This window comes from Oncorhynchus kisutch, linkage group LG3 (genome assembly GCF_002021735.2).
Source record: "Oncorhynchus kisutch isolate 150728-3 linkage group LG3, Okis_V2, whole genome shotgun sequence".
NCBI lineage: Eukaryota > Metazoa > Chordata > Actinopteri > Salmoniformes > Salmonidae > Oncorhynchus > Oncorhynchus kisutch.
The window spans coordinates 47,007,231-47,025,009 of record NC_034176.2 but is presented as its reverse complement, the minus strand read 5'-3'; the positions used below and the strand labels follow the sequence as shown (position 1 = coordinate 47,025,009).

Genomic DNA, 17,779 nt, shown 5'->3' with positions numbered 1-17,779 from the left:
GTCCTTTGACAGCTCTTTGGTCTTGGCCATAGTGGAGTTTGGAGTGTGCCTGTTTGAGGGTGTGGACAGGTGTCTTTTATACTGATAACAAGTTCAAACAGGTGCCATTAATACAGGTAACGAGTGGAGGACAGAGGAGCCTCTTAAAGAAGAAGTTACAGGTCTGTGAGAGCCAGAAATCTTGCTTGTTTGTAGGTGACCAAATACTTATTTTCCACCATAATTTGCAAATAAATTCATAAAAAATCCTACAATGTGATTTTCTGGATTTTTCCCCCCTCATTTTGTCTATCATAGTTGAAGTGTACCTATGATGAAAATCACAGGCCTCTCTCATCTTTTTAACTGGGAGAACTTGCACAATTGGTGGCTGACTAAATAATTTTTTGCCTCACTGTAAGTCACAAGGACTCACTCTGTGTGCAATAATAGTGTTTAACATGATTTTTGGATTGACTACCTCATCTCTGTACCCCACACGTACAATTATCTGCAAGGTCCCTCAGTCGAGTAGAGCATTTCTAACACAGATTCAGCCACAAAGACCAGGGAAATTTTCCAATGCCTCACAAAGAAGGGCAACTATTGGTAGATTTTTAAAAAGCAGACGTAGAATACCCCTTTGAGCATGGTGAAGTTATTCATTACACTATGGATGATGTATCAATACACCCAGTGACTCACTACAAACATACAGTCACCTTTCCTAACTCAGTTGCCAGAAAATAAGGAAATTGCTTAGGGATTTCACCATGAGACCAGTGGTGACTTAAAACAGTTACAGCATTTAATGGGTCTGATCGGAGAAAACTGAGAATGGATCAACAACATTGTAGTTACTCCACAGTACTAATCAAATTGTGCTTAGCATTTAATGGATCTGTTCGGAGAAAACTGAGAATGGATAAACAACATTGTAGTTACTCCACAGTACTAATCAAATTTGGGCGTCAGGGTAGCCTAGTGGTTAGAGCTTTGGACTAGTAACCAGAAGGTTTCAAGTTCAAACCCCTGAGCTGACAAGGTACAAATCTGTCATTCTGCCCCTGAACAGGCAGTTATCCCACTGTTTCTAGGCTGTGATTGAAAATGAGAATTTGTTCTTAAGTGACTTGTGTCGTGGAAGGATCAGAATTTGTTGGTAACATTTGTAAGATGTTTAATACTCATCAAATGTGTGTAAGTTACTTCTCATCAGAATGGTATTTTTGTGTAATTCTGTGGTGAGGTTGCAGTTATCTGTTCTATGTCAAAACTAAGTTGCATGGGCCCCTGAGAGGGGAGAGGTCAAAGTGTCATCATGTGTAAACATATCTTTTACTCCCTACTTTTTCTAGTGGGGAAAGAAGGGTTGCAGTGTCTGGAATCATTCTATGCTCCCTCTTATGTTGTTTCTATCTTAACCTATAGCCTCACCCTCCTCTCCGTGAGTTTGTCCAGGAGGTTGTATTTTGAGTTGGTTGTATCTAAATGACAATTTGATATATGCCTGTTGATTTGGAGGATTGGTTTATGGTTCTGGGGTTTGGGAAAGGAGACAAAGCTGAACGATGAATTATGTCTATGCTGTCTGACTATGTGTGTCTTTGCTATTAAAATGAACTCAGTTGCATTGTAAGGGGGCTCTCAGAGAATTCAGGGGGAGACACTGAATTTATCTGAGAGTCACAGGATTGTGATAGAGCTCATATAATTAAAGATGGACTTTTATAACTAATTCTGACGTGTGTGTGTGGTTTGCGCTCATGATTTGGTAAATAGAGGAAATTTCCACGACACTTGCCTAGTTAAATAAAGGTAAAATTGACAGAGTGAAAAGAAGGAAGCCTGTAAAGAATACAAATATTACAAGACATCCATCCTGTTTGCAACAAGGCACTAAAGTAATATTGCAATAAATGTGACAAAGCAATTCCCTTTTTGTTTTGAATACAAAACCAATACCACACACCACTCTCCATATTTTCAAGTATATTGGCAGCAGCATCATGTTATGGGTAATCGTTAAGAACTGGAGAGTTCGGAAAAACGGAACGGAATGGAGCTAAGCACAGGCAAAATCCTAGAGGAAAACCTGGTTCAGTCTGCTCTCCACCAGACACTGTGAGATGAATTCCCCTTTCAGCAGAACAATAACCTAATCACAAGGCCAAATCTGAAATTGAGTTATTTACCAAGAACAGTTACAAGTATTGACTTAAATCTACTTGAAAATCTATGGAAAGACTTGAAAATGGCTTTCTAGCAACTATCAACAACCAATTTGACAGAGCTTGAAGAATTTTGAAAAGAATAATAAGCAAATTTGACACAATCCAGGTGTGGAAAGCTCTTATAGACTTAACCAGAAAGACAGCTGTAATCGCTGCCAATGGTATTTCTGCAAAGTATTGACTCAGGGGGTGGGAATACTTACGTAAATGAGATATTTCAATAAATTTGCTAACATTTCTAAAACATGCTTTCACTTTGTTATTATGGATGGGGAGAAATGTATATTTTTAATCCAGTTTGAATTCAGACTAACACAAATGTTGAATAATTAAAGGGGCATGAATACTTTCTGAAGGCACTGTATGTCAGTTTCATTAAGACTGCAGAACAAGCTCAACCTTTATTGACAGAGTACAAGATCACACATGAGCTGGTATGACACTTTCTCTCATTGGTAGCCCAAAGAGCTCTAACCCAAGGCCACGCCTCCAGTGGCATACCACTCTGCATACCACTGCTGGTTTGCTTCTGAAGCTAAGCAGGGTTGGTCTAAAGAAATAACTCAATGCCCCCCCAGGGCAGTGATTGGGGACGTTGCCCTGTGTAGCGTGCCATCTTTTGGATAGGACTTTAAATGGGTGTCCTGACTCGCTGTGGTCACTAAAGAACCCATGGCACTTATCGTAAGAGTAGTGTTAATCCCAATGTCCTGGCTAAATTCCCAGTCTGACCCTCATACCATCACAGTCACCTAATCATCCCCAGTTTACAATTGGATAATTCACCCCCCCCCCCTCTACCCTGTAACTATTCCCCAGGTTGTTGCTGTAAATGAGAATGTGTTCTCAGTCAACTTACCTGGTTAAATAAAAACACATTCCTCCAGATCCTCAAATAGGCTACAATATATTTTGTCAGAATGTATTTTTATTGTACTTGACACATATTAAAAGCACAAAAATGCATTTAAATTACCACAAAAATTACAACAAAAATGTTACATTATCGGTCAGGTAGTGATTTCTTTTCAAGCTGAAGAGAGGCACGACTATATAGTCTTTTTTTTTATGAAGTTGAACATGTGCCCTTTATGACAGAATTTTTTGGGGTGAAATCAAATGTTGTTTTTTTAACCATAATTTAAATGACATCACTAACCACATTCGCATCCACAGTTTTTATACGAGTATAGTCATACCGTATATAAAAAAAATCAAGACAGCGGTGATGGAAACAGGAAGTTTCGGTTCAGTTTTATAAATGCTGACAGAAAATGTGTTCGTTGGTGGGATATTTTTGTGTCTGTAAAATTATTTATGTGTGACATGGCAGTGGAACTGCCTTTATGCGCAAATATTGATATATAATAACAATCAAATTGAAGTAAACTTGGAGTCACGCAATAGTATGGTGTGTGGTCCTCCCACTACGACTCGGGAAAGCATGCAGTTTATAAGGCTACAGATGAAATCATTTATGATGATCTTCACAGGGTGGTGACAGTAATCTTGATGTTCCTTTCCAATAAATATTGAGGGTCTTCAGGTGACATGATGATCGATGCTTGACTGCCGTTTGACAAATACAAATATTCTCGCTCTTATCCATAATAATCTCATCATGTAGACTAGCCTACCCGCACTGTATCTACGAACTGTTGGCTAGAGTGCATGTGCCAAGACCAAAGTAGGCACACAACTTTTGTGAGGAAACTATTGGTAGAGTTGAAAATGCAATGGAAACACGTTGAACTGTAGATTTTTATTCGGTACATGTAAACTTAAGCGAAAAAGTACATTTTGTGTGCACTACGTCATCATTCACTGATTTTTATACGCCACAAGTCTGTTTGGTGGAAACACACCGCTGGTGGGAAAATGCACATATTTTCTTTACGTCGATTTTATAATATTCACATGGAAATCTGTTGCCAATTGGATTGAAACCTAGCTAGTGCCAAAGTTTTGGTTTGGTGGCAAATTCTCCATTGAGTAATTTAAGAATCGTCTGAAGGGACAAACTATGTCATATGCCGAATTAGGAACAACTTTGGCCACCCTGTTGACTAGATGTCATAGTCATGCATTTCTGGAATTGTCAGGCATTACATGCACTTTAACAAAGATGCAAATGCATGTACATGCATCTCTGGAATAAATGTTAAGGCATTACATGCATTTTAACAAAGATGTAAATGTATGTACATCTAAGTTAAATATATTGAGAAAAAAGATGTATGGGATGAATGCACTAATGTAAGTTGCTCTGGATGAGAGCATCTGCTAAATGACTAAAATGTAAAATATATATGTTTTAATCCAAGTAAAGATGTACTGATGAGTTCGGAATTCCATGATCGGAACTCAAGAGCTATATTAACTGTATGTAACCTCTAAAGCAACCTCTATCGCTTCATGCAGACAGCTACTGTCAGACTCATACAGACTAGACTAGAACACTCAAGTGACCATGTAAAGCCAATGAAGCTGAAGACTAAATTAAATTTGTGAGGACAACAAAGGATTCCCAGCTAGCTCATAATGTCCCCATAGTGTTCCTTTGGTTATTTGAAAAATGACTTTCCCACATCGTTCTGGGAACCAACATTTGTTTGCTGGGTTTTCATTTTTCAATTAGGAGCAAACTGCAACAGGACCACATGCTCATCAAACTGCATAAGGAGTGGTTATTGTAAAGCTGTGAACAGGCCCTGCTGAACGTGCTACAAGTGTTGTTGTCAGATAAAGCATGGGAATGTTGGGGCCACTAGAGGGACATAAAGTCACTTCTCTTTAACCACCCTCACTCCATGGCAGTACAATAGTTTTATATGGCTGAATCTCAATTGTATATTCTTGATCCCAAAGAGATCCTATTCAATTATATGTAGTTCTACGTAATTCTAGCTTACAAGATATTAGACATCAAAACATTTGCCTGAATGTGGAGTACCAGATTATTCTTTCAGATACCGGTCACCAGTTTGTAGATTAATATTTCAGTATTTATGAAGAGCAATTTCAACAACACGATGCACATAAATGGTAAACTATAACAAATGAAGCTTTTTTAATTTATTTACTTTATTGTCACATACACCTGTTCGGTGCAGTGAAATGTGTTGTTTTACAAGGTCAGCCATAGTAGTACGGCGCACCTGGAGCAAATTAGGGTTAAGTGTCTTGCTCAAGGGAACATCAACAGATTGTTGGCTAAGGTATTCTAACAAGCGACCTTTCAGTTACTGGCACAAAGCACTAACCGCTAGGCTACCTGCCACCCAGTTGGCTACAGTACCTGCCGCCCAGTTTCTAAATCGAAATTCATTTTGAAGCACTCATTACCACAGTCAGACTGAATCTTAAAAGGATTTTCTATTTACCACTATCGTTACATTTAGTATGTGTAGTAGTAGTAATGTATGAGTTAATTCCGGCAGGTGTGTTTGAAACTCTACCCTCATAGATTCCGTCCGACCCTCCTAATAAAGTGATTTATGATTGGTGGATGGGGATGCATAGTGGTTGTGTAGTCTTCAGAGACCAAAGAGAGTGAAGCATGTTAACATGCAGGGGTCAGGACCAAGGCCAAATAAACACTAAAACCCCAGTTAGGATCATGCAAAGTCAAGTGATCACCATTTGGTGTGAAAGCATGGGTGCTTCAGCTCAAGGACATGGCACAGTAAAGCAGCACAGAGTAACATACACAAGTCCAGACTCTTAGAGCTATACATGCTACATTTCATCTCCTTACGTCTACCTTTTAAAAATGTTCAAAGACAAAAAAGTGTCTCAATGGCAACCTATTCCCTAAATTAGTGCAGTCCTACATGGGGAACAGGGTGCCATTTGAGATTTTCCCAAAGATTGATCAATCTCCACCAACTCTGATTTGATCTGCTGGCAGAAGAACCATGTTTCACATCAATGATGTCACGCCCTGGGAGAGGGATGATGAGGTCACACAATGACACCTCACTTCCTGTTTACCCTTCCTCGCAGAAAACACATTCAAAAGATCACCCCATCATCGTCTAAAAACAACAAGGATTTTCTCCCTACGTTCCCTCTCAATTCTCTCTCTCTCGCTCACTTTTTCTCTCTGTCTCTTCAATAATCCACTCTCTCATTCATTATCCCAGGTAAGCAGGCGTGTTGCCCACATAGAGGGACAGGGTTGCCAGGGTCCCGTTGCTCGCAGTGACTGTCCCTCAGGCCGGTAGGCGGGGCTCTATCTTAAGAGAGAGGTCATAGAGAGTGTCCTCATCCATGATCAGAGTCTTGTCCAACAGGTACTGAGTCACCTGGAGAGAGGGAAGGGGTACACACTGAAGACAAGCAAAATAGACTAGGAAAATAGCCATTGGCAATATAAAACGTGTCTAGTAAGTAGGCGTACCTTAGGCTGGTGTTCTATCCTGTAGGGTGTCTGCTGGAACTGGCGGATCTCTCGGATGATGTGGGAGATCTAGGACACACAGCATTTTCATCACAGCTCTTCATCACATATCTCAGAACTCAATTAAATCTATGGCAGATCAATGGAAACAGCAGTGCTGCAGCTTCACTGAACATGGTCATGCTGTATTCTATGGGATGAAAGTGGTTTCACATTGGAATACAATGTGTGTCAAATAAAATAAAATGTTATTTGTCACATACATCGTAAACAACCGGGGTATACTAACAGTGAAATTCTTACTTACTGGCCCTTCCCAACAATGCAGAGAGAAAATACAGAGTGCATGTGTGTGTGTGTGTTTACCATCCTCATCTTGGAGAAGTTGACCAAGCCCTCCTCAGTGAAGTTAGGTGTTCCTTCCTCGATAAAGGCTAGGTCAGTCAGGTACATACCCAGGTAGGGCACACTGGGAGGGTTACAACTGGGGAAGAGAAAAGTAGGAGGGAGACAAGAAGAGAGTTAGGGACAAAATATTCTGGGTCACACCTCCCTCACTGAAAATAAAGTTTTCATCAATAAGATTTGTGTCTCACTTTTTCAGGGTTTCCCTCAGGTTTTTGAATCTCCCTTCAGACGACACAGTCTTCTGCAGCTTGTCCATCAGGGCTTTAGTCTGTCAAAACCAAACACAACCATGTTTTAACGTGTCTGGTCTGAAATCAACAAATACAAAAAAATAAAACTCTTGCACACTTGTATTCTTGATGCTTTCAACAATTGAATGGATCTTATTTAGCAACGTTTCATTCTCAAACTACTTTCATAAGGGTCTAAAATCAACCCCTCACCTCTACCCCTTTCACTAACCCCTAAATGTTTAGCTCCACCCAGTCTTCCCAGTGGATACTGGGGAGCTTTCCCCGTGTACCGCTATTAGATCTGAGAACAGATCTTCAACAAAGCTTAATTAGCAAAAAATGTATTAAAATGCTCTACCTTTCTCCTGAAGTGTGCACTCGTACACTTCCCTTCATGGATTAAAAAAATAATGCAGTGTTGGTGGGAACTCCCTCCAGCCATGCTTGCACCAATCCAATGCATAAAGTTGATTGACTTGCATCACACAGTGATACCATTTTGAATATTGGATAGCATCCCCATGTGCTTATGCTAGAGACTGACCTTATTGTAGTGGCTGCAGCCCAATCCCTTCTTTCTGCCGATATAAAGCTTGCACCTATTCCATAACATGGGGCTTGTGAAAGCTGTGTTTTCTACACATGAGAGGATCTGGATATGAAAATCGTCACAAACTTGTCTGTAAAATCCGAACCGTTTGCACTACAATTTAATAACTCAGCAACATCCAAAGGCGAGACTTTCACAACCACAGTTGTTCGACAACGTACACAGGCTTCAGGGGAGTCGTCTGATGTTAACCCCGTACAGGGATGCAAAAATGGCACAACGTTTTCTTATATCGCTCAGATATAGGACAGACACTTCAAAACCTTATTCCATATGATTTATTTTTTGACTGTCTGTTTAGTCATGTACAAATGTATTATTCAACGCATTTATATGGGCAATAGCAGTAAAATTCAATGTTTTACCAAATAATTGTAAAATATTTGTTTATATAATTTAAAATCAAATGGCTAAATGATCAATTTTATGACCATTTAAAAAAATGCAATATGTTAGTGTCAAGACTGGCCCGTGAGGATCAGGTTACAAAGGATTGCGGTTCTACAGAGATATTCCTCCCTCCCGCAGAGAGGGAGAGGTACAGTTGAAGTCGGAAGTTCACATACACTTTAGCCAAATGCATTTAAACTCAGATTTTCACAATTCCTGACATTTAATTATAGTATTTTTTTTTTTACATCTTAGGTCAGTTAGGATCGCCACTTTATTTTAAGAATGTGAAATGTCAGAATAATAGTAGAGCGAATGATTTACTTCAGCTTTTATTTCTTTCATCACATTCCCAGTGGGTCAGAAGTTTACATACACTCAATTAGTATTTGGTAGCATTGCCTTTAAATTGTTTTACTTAGGTCAAACGTTACAGGTAGCCTTCACAAACTTCCCGACAGAGCTGGTGTAACTGAGTCAGGTTTGCAGGCCTCCTTGCTCGCACATGCTTTTTCAGTTCTGTCGATAGGATTTCTGTCGAATTTTCGATAGGATTGAGGTCAGGGCTTTGTGATGGCCACTCCAATACCTTGGCTTTGTTGTCCTTAAGCAATTTTGCCACAACTTTGGATGTATGCTTGGGGTCATTGTCCATTTGGAAGACCCATTTGCAACCAAGCTTTAACTTCCTGACTTGACTGTCTTGAGATGTTGCTTCCATATATGCACATAATTTCCCCTCTCATGATGCCATCAATTTTGTGAAGAGCACCAGTCCCTCCTAGAGCAAATCACCCCCAAAACATGATGCTGCACTCCTGTGCTTCACGGTTGGGATAATGTTCTTTGGCTTGCAAGCCCCCCCCTTTTTCCTCCAAACATAACGATGGTCATTATGACCAAACAGTTCTATTTTTGTTTCATCAGACCAGAGGACATTTCTCCAAAAAGTATGATCTTTGTCCCCATGTGCAGTTGCAAACTGTAGTCTGGCTTTTATATGGCGGTTTTGGAGCAGTGGCTTCTTCCTTGCTGAGCAGCCTTTCAGGTTATGTCGATATAGGACTCATTTTACTGTGGATATAGATACGTTTGTACCCGTTTCCTCCAGCATCTTCACAAGGTCCTTTGCTGTTGTTCCGGGTTGATTTGCACTTTTCGCAGCAAAGTACGTGCATCTCTAGGAGACAGAACACATCTTCATCCTGAGCGGTATGACGGCTGCGTGGTCCCATGGTGTTTATACTTGCATACAATTGTTTGTTCAGATGAATGTGGTACCTTCGGGTGTTTGGAAATTGCCCCCAAATGATGAACCGGACTTGTGGAGGTCTACAATTTTTGACTGATTTCTTTTAATTTTCCCATGTTGTCAAGCAAAGAGGCACTGAGTTTGAAGGTAGAGCTTGAAATACGTCCACAGGTACACCTCCAATTGACTCAAATGATGTCAATTTGCCTATCAGAAGCTTCTAAACCCATGACATAATTTTCTGGAATTTTCCAAGCTGTTTAAAGGCACAGTCAACTTAGTGTATGTAAACTTCTGACCCACTGGAACTGTGATACAGTGAGTTATAAGTGAAATAATCTCTCTGAACAGTTTTTGGAAATGTCCTAACCAACTTGCCAAAACTAGCGTTTGTTAACAAGAAATTTGTTAACTGACCTTAGAGCTTTTTATGTCTCTATTTTGGTTTGGTCAGGGTGTGATTTGGGTGAGCATTCTATGTTCCTTTTTTAATGTTTTTGTATTTCTTTGTTTTGGACGGGTATGGTTCTCAATCAGGGACAGCTGTCTATCGTTGTCTCTGATTGGGAACCACAGGTAGCTTTTTCCCACAGGGTTTTTGTGGGTAGTTAATTTCTGTTTAGTGTTTTGCACCTTTCAGGACTGTTTCGGTATTCCCTTTGTTATTTTGTTATAGTGTTCCGTTTTAATAAAGAAAGCATGAACACTTACCACGCTGGGCTTTGGTCCGATGATTCCTCTTCTTCAGACGACGAATACCGTTACATGGAGTGGTTGAAAAATGAGTTTTAATGACTCTAACCTAAGTGTATGTAAACTTCTGACTTCAACTGTATAGAGGGATTGATGGGGGGGGGGGGGGGGGGGGGGGTTATAACCACACACCCATCGTAAATTATAAGGCAGCAGCCCAACTCCTTCCTTGTCTCTAATGTGACATACTGGAATGTGTGTGCCTTATGGAGAATCTACCTCAGAACTGTAACATGCAATAAATGGACTTCGGGACATTATATTTCATCAGCCAAAATGGTGGTAACAATGATAGATGGAATATGAAAATGAATTCATTTTCATATTCCATCTATCATTGTTACCACCATTTTGGCTGATGAAATATAATGTCCCGAAGTCCATTTATTGCATGTTACAGTTCTGAGGTTTTACGACTAGTCGTGACTCTGAAACACAACACAAGATTGAAGACAAAAAAAATCAAGTTCATGGTGGAGTAGTGATTCTGTACTGTATCTGAGAAGGTGAATTCAAGAAAGACCAACCGGTTATTGTCTTCAAATCATTGGTTGTCTACACGGCCCTCCTACCCAAGCTGGGAGCGTTGACACAGCTGATTAGCCTCCTAAGAAGACTACTCTCACAGACCAAGTGCAAGGCAACAGACAACCAAGAGAAATAACATTGTGTGGACAATCAGAGATACACTCAGTAACGAAGGAGACTCGGCCATCGAAAGAAAAGGGCGTCCGCCAAACCTATCCCACTAAGCAGAACTCGGTCCACGAAGAGATACCCAACGGAGACCTTCAACATGTAAATACATAATGAAAACATTGTAACTTGAACAGTTTTCATAATGTTTGCATACTGTGCATTTTGTAGAAAATATCCAGATCAAAGAGAATGTTTTTGTAACGATGAACTGTGATTTTAATTGTCTAAACGAGATTTTAGTTTCTGTCTTCATGACATGTTCTCTGGGTTTCCTGGGGCATAGCTCGTTACAAGGCAAGGTTTGTTCTAATACCTGGAAACCCAGAGAGCATGTCATAAAGACCGAAATGCCCCTTAGACCCGAGGGTATAAAACATGTGAGTTAAGAATTTTACATGCAGACTAAGTTTACCACGCGCTGCAGCCGAGGTTTTACGACTAGTCGTGACTCTGAAACACAACACAAGATTGAAGACAAAAAAAATCAAGTTCATGGTGGAGTAGTGATTCTGTACTGTATCTGAGAAGGTGAATTCAAGAAAGACCAACCGGTTATTCTCTTCAAATCATTGGTTGTCTACACGGCCCTCCTACCCAAGCTGGGAGCGTTGACACAGCTGATTAGCCTCCTAAGAAGACTACTCTCACAGACCAAGTGCAAGGCAACAGACAACCAAGAGAAATAACATTGTGTGGACAATCAGAGATACACTCAGTAACGAAGGAGACTCGGCCATCGAAAGAAAAGGGCGTCCGCCAAACCTATCCCACTAAGCAGAACTCGGTCCACGAAGAGATACCCAACGGAGACCTTCAACATGTAAATACATTCTGACCCATAAGAGTGACAGTTCGGGGCAAGGTGTTAGAGCTAACCTAAGCATAGTTTACAAATGTATCTAAGTGTGCTTTTCTCTCATGCACTTTCTCTCTTTCTCCCTCTCTCTCTTTCTTTAAATCTCCATCTTGTGTAACACGTGTCATATTGTGTTGGACCGCTAGGGACCTGTTGCCATTGTATTAGGTTCTAATCAATAGCCTAGACTGTGTGTGTGTGTGTGTGTGTGTGTGTGTGTATGTGTATGTGTATCCTATGTTACCATTTAACTTGTTAGTAAATAAATAATCAACTCAATTTGTGTGGTACGGAAAGACCCGAGTTTGTGCAGATTTACGAATTATCCGACGTTCAGAATGAGACTGAAACGTTACCTCTTTAAACAAACTTTTCCCGTGGTGCCCCAGGTTACCGAGTTAATGGTTACCTGATTAATTTAATCACATAATTCTAAACATAGTTAATCATTCGATAAATAGCATGTCATCACATTAACAATAATACGCAATGACAGTTAGCTCAGTAGATCTAAGGGCAAGGGAGAGTGATTGAGTGCAGACCTCTGGAGAAGGGTAAAGAATTAGAACAATTTCCCACCTGTTTGCAGACTTTGGCCCATGTCTTCTTCAACCTGTAGATGGCGCTGCGGTTCAGAGCTGAGGTGATCTCTAAGACTCCATTGTAGTTGTTGAGGCAGCGGCAGATGTCGGCCACAGCCACCCATTTTTCAATAGAGTTGGCCCTGGAGCCCACGTCTGTATGGGTCATGATTTGAGACGCCACCAGGTTGCTCATCTAGAGGATGGTGAGAGGGGAAAAGACAGAGAGAGAGAGAGAGAGGGAGAGAAAGAGACAGGGGGTGGAAAGCAGAGAGGAAAAGAGGAGACACACTCACTTTAAGTATAGCCCACTGGGCACAGACGTCAGTTCAACGTCTAGTTTTGATTTACATTTGGTTCAGTTGTCAACTAACCTGAATTCAACGAGAAATCAACAAAAAATGTCACCATGTCATTGGATTTAGGTTAAAAGTTTGGGGGGGGGGAAATACTGCCCTTACATTGATGACTTTTTGCAAGTCCAATCAGTTTTCCAAGTTGATTCAACGTCATGACATTGATTTTTGGGGTTGAAATGATGTGGAAACCAAGTTGATTCACCCAGTTTTTGCCCAGTGGGAGGCCTCCAAATAAAGTAAAGACACACACACACACAAACTCACATCATTGAAGTGCTGGCTGGTCTTCATGATGTAGGGAGTCCTCTCAGACTTATCCACCTTCATCCAGCCCTGCCCCAGGAACTCCCTGACAGAGAGACAACACATACTGATATGAGATCATCACAAGAAATTATATCATCACTTTAGGATATGAGGTGACAGACTCACTCATAGGGGATACTCCTGAAGACGATGTGGTCCAGTAGTGTGATCTGTTCAGCCAGCTCCATGGCAGACAGAGACTCAAAACACTCTGACCTAGGACACTCCACCTGGAAGAGAACATACACACACCAGCATGAGACATACATACACACACACACAAGCATCCACGCGCTGTACACATACACATACAGTGGGGCCAAAAAGTATTTAGTCAGCCACCAATTCTGCAAGTTCTCCCACTTAAAAAGATGAGAGTGGCCTGTAATTTTCATCATAGGTACACGTCAACTATGACAGACAAAATGAGAAAAAAAATCCAGAAAATCACATTGTAGGATTTTTAATGAATTTATTTGCAAATTATGGTGGAAAATAAGTATTTGGTCAATAACAAAAGTTTCTCTCAGTACTTTGTTATATACCCTTTGTTGGCAATGACAGAGGTCAAACGTTTTCTGTAAGTCTTCACAAGGTTTTCACACACTCTTGCTGGTATTTTGGCACATTCCTCCATGCAGATCTCCTCTAGAGCAGTGATGTTTTGGGGCTGTTGCTTGGCAACATGGACTTTCAACTCCCTCCAAAGATTTTCTATGGGGTTGAGATCTGGAGACTGGCTAGGCCACTCCAGGACCTTGAAATGCTTCTTACGAAGCCACTCCTTCGTTGCCCGGGCGGTGTGTTTGGGAAAATTGTCATGCTGAAAGACCCAGCCACGTTTCATCTTCAATGCCCTTGCTGATGGAAGGAGGTTTTCACTCAAAATCTCACGATACATGGCCCCATTCATTCTTTCCTTTACACTGATCAGTCGTCCTGGTCCCTTTGCAGAAAACAGCCCCAAAGCATGATGTTTCCACCACAGAAGGTATGGTTCTTTGGATGCAACTCAGCATTCTTTGTCCTCCAAAAACGACGAGTTGAGTTTTTACCAAAAAGTTAAATTTTGGTTTCATCTGACCATATGACATTCTCCCAATCTTTTTCTGGATCATCCAAAATGCTCTCTAGCAAACTTCAGACGAGCCTGGACATGTACTGGCTTAAGCAGGGGGATACGTCTGACACTGCAGGATTTGAGTCCCTGGCGGCGTAGTGTGTTACTGATGGTAGGCTTTGTTACTTTGGTCCCAGCTCTCTGCAGGTCATTCACTAGGTCCCCCCGTGTGGTTCTGGGATTTTTGCTCACCGTTCTTGTGTTCATTTTGACCCCACGGCGTGAGATCTTGCGTGGAGCCCCAGATCGAGGGAGATTATCAGTGGTCTTGTATGTCTTCCATTTCCTAATAATTGCTCCCACAGTTGATTTCTTCAAACCAAGCTGCTTACCTATTGCAGATTCAGTCTTCCCAGCCTGGTGCAGGTCTATAATTTTGTTTCTGGTGTCCTTTGACAGCTCTTTGGTCTTGGCCATAGTGGAGTTTGGAGTGTGCCTGTTTGAGGTTGTGGACAGGTGTCTTTTATACTGATAAAAAGTTCAAACAGGTGCCATTACAGGTAACAAGTGGAGGACAGAGGAGCCTCTTAAAGAATTTACAGGTCTGTGAGAGCCAGAAATCTTGCTTGTTTGTAGGTGACCAGGTACTTATTTTCTGCCATAATTTGCAAATAAATTCATAAAAAATCCTACAATGTGATTTTCTGTATTTCTTTTCTCATTTTGTCTGTCATAGTTGAAGTGTACCTATGATTGTCAATGACAGGCCTCTCTCATCTTTTTAAGTAGGAGAACTTGCACAATTGGTGGCTGACAAAATATTTTTTTGCCCCACTGCATACAAACACAAGAGCAACAACCATTCAGCTGCAGAACAATGTGATTCAACAACAACAACAAAACGGCCAGCCTACCAGCTCTGACTGACAAGGGTTTGGTGAAAAGCTGTACATATGTGTTCACAGAAAGGAGAAATAAAAGGCTCAGTAATTTATTTGAGACAATTAGTTGCCGTGGCCTCTGGTGGCTGGTTTGAGCTGATTTTCTCTCTGGTCACCCCCAAAACCAATTTGGCCGCCTCTCCTTCCAGTTCTCTGCTGCCAATGACTGGAACAAACTACAAAAATCTCTGAAACTGGAAACACTTATCTCCCTCACTAGCTTTAAGCACCAACTGTCAGAGCAGCTCACAGATTACTGCACCTGTACATAGCCCACCTATAATTTAGCCCAAACAACTACCTCTTTCCATACTGTTTTTTTTTTTTTGTTGCTTTGCTTTAATGCTTTGCTTTATCTTGGCCAGGTCGCAATTGTAAATGAGAACTTGTTCTCAACTTGCCTACCTGGTTAAATAAAAGTTAAATAAATAAATAAATAAAAAATTCACAATTAACACACAAGGTAATTAACCCCCCTCCCCCCCCTCAAAAAACATGGTGTGAGTCACGAGAAAGAAGAATAAAGAAGGGAGATATAGAAGGGAAATTAGAGAGAGAAAAACATAAACAGCTTTCGGTGATGTAAGATACTCACAGTGGACAAATATATTAGGAGAAATATATACCTCTATCTGGAACTCAATCTCTATCACACACCACACACACCATTTTTCTATCTCTTTTCTCCCCTTTCCTTAATCTTTCTCTCTCCCTTCATTTCTCTAACCCTCTTACACTCAACCTCTTTCTCTCCGTCTCTGACTATCTTATGGGTGGCCCATTAAGATTTTGTGTCAGAAAATTCTGGATGTAGCCAATGCTTTTTCAATGGGAGTCATCTCTTGCCGGATGAAAGACATTGGCCGTGATTTTACGACAAACCATGTACAATATGTCCACCTTTGAACATATGCAACTCCAAAAGAAGTCGAGATTATTTTAACTTTTGAACAACAAAAACGCACAATGACTAGGTCATATATGATTTCATCATTGATCATGCGTCTCAGTGTGACCATACCCTACTTTAGGAACTGTAATGTTGATGTTATAAAAAAGAAAAACAGCAGATGGTGCCTAAGTCTCACAGACTGGCAGGCCTATTTATATCAGCATGTCTGAGTTCTGCTTAGTGGGATAGGTCAACTAATCTATAGATCACAGGAGGCTGGTGAGGGGAGGACAGCTCATAAAAAAGAAAAATTATGGAATGGAGTGAATGGAATGGTATCAAACACATGGAAATCATGTGTTTGATTCCATTTAATCCGTTCCTGGTCATGGCTGTTTGTAGAGACATGGACCAAGGCGCAACGAATGTTGAGTTCCACATCATTTATTAATAGTGAAACTTAACAAAAACAACAAAACAAGAAACAAACAACGAACCGTGACTACAGAGGTGCTACATACACCAACTCAAAGTTCAAAAATACAATATCCCACAGCTGGGAACAAACACTACTTAAATATGATCCACAATTAGAGACAACGATTACCAGCTGCCTCTAATTGGGAATCATACAAATCACCAACATAGAAAATAAACCTAGAACCCCACATAGAAATAATAAACTAGAACACACCCCAGTAACACCGTGACCTACAATACCATAGAGAAACAATGGCTCTCTATGGTCAGGGTGTGACAGTTCCAGCCATTACTATGAGCCCACCCTCCCTAATTAAGGTGCCACCTGCCGCCTGTGGTACATATCCAACATCAGTTACCTTTCCTAAAATCTTAACCATTAGCACAACCTTAGATCTGCTCTGTAACCTACACTATTAGGGTGGGTTGCACCAACATGGTTTAAATTACTCTTACATTAGACCTAATCTAGACGCTGTAAATCTAGGTTCATAATTATATTATATTTACGACTGGATTAAGGTTAAGTCACTAAACTATACACCGAGTTGATATTCACATCATAAAATGGAATTACCCTTGACCACGCCCACAAATTGGGGAAAACAAAAATTCTTTACCATTGACCCCCATTGTAAAAGAACCAACTTTAACGTTGATTTTCCTTTTTACAGAAATAACAAAACATGCCTTAAAAGCTGCTGTGTTGTTCAATGTACATGTAACCAGGTAAAGAAAATCACGACCTTTGGTTCGCAATGCTCCCACATAGGGAAATAGAGCCTGTGAGAAGACCCCTGTGGCTTCAGTCTATTCGGTGCAGAAGAGTGAGAAATGTGGGGACAATGACAATACTGGGTCAGTAACGTGGGCGTTGGCACCAAGTAGGCTACAAGTAGCTATGTGAGTGGAACATATTTATTCACAGGTAAGACATTTAACTTGTTTAGTATAGTCCATTTGTAACTTCACTCACTACCTGTAGCTGTATAGTCTGTTTGTTTGTGTTGTTGGTCTTGGCTATCGTAATGTTCCGGTTGGTAGCAAGCAAGCACTCACTCAGGTGGCTGCTAGCACCATCATGAAAAGTGGCATGAAGGAAGCCCTACAATATTACAAAAATGACCATGGGTGCCCCCTATTGGATGGGCACGGTTGGGGGATGCTCTCTACTCGGCCATGGACCCCTTCCACCCACTAAAGGCATAAAAAAAAACATTAAAAAAATGTGCTCCTGGTAACCCATTCAGATTAACAGGTGCATGGCTATCCATTTGCAGTGTCTTACAATGGGTATTTACCATCAAGAATTTGACATGCTCTAATGTACTGCAGAAATGCCCA

At 40.7% G+C, this 17,779-nt stretch overlaps 1 protein-coding gene across 1 annotated transcript in view; it reads right to left on the bottom strand.

The window, feature by feature from the left end:
* Positions 1-3,123: 3,123 nt before the first annotated feature.
* Positions 3,124-17,779, bottom strand: part of rasgrf2b (Ras protein-specific guanine nucleotide-releasing factor 2b) — a 156,269-nt gene continuing 141,613 nt past the window's right edge. Inside the window, exons 22-28 of the mRNA XM_020475983.2 lie at positions 13,189-13,292; positions 13,021-13,105; positions 12,396-12,593; positions 7,212-7,291; positions 6,982-7,099; positions 6,616-6,684; positions 3,124-6,520 (exon numbers count right to left, since the gene is read on the bottom strand). Of these exons, the coding sequence (XP_020331572.2) occupies positions 6,428-6,520; positions 6,616-6,684; positions 6,982-7,099; positions 7,212-7,291; positions 12,396-12,593; positions 13,021-13,105; positions 13,189-13,292 (747 nt within the window). The 3' untranslated portion in view covers positions 3,124-6,427. The remainder of the gene's footprint in view (positions 6,521-6,615; positions 6,685-6,981; positions 7,100-7,211; positions 7,292-12,395; positions 12,594-13,020; positions 13,106-13,188; positions 13,293-17,779) is intronic.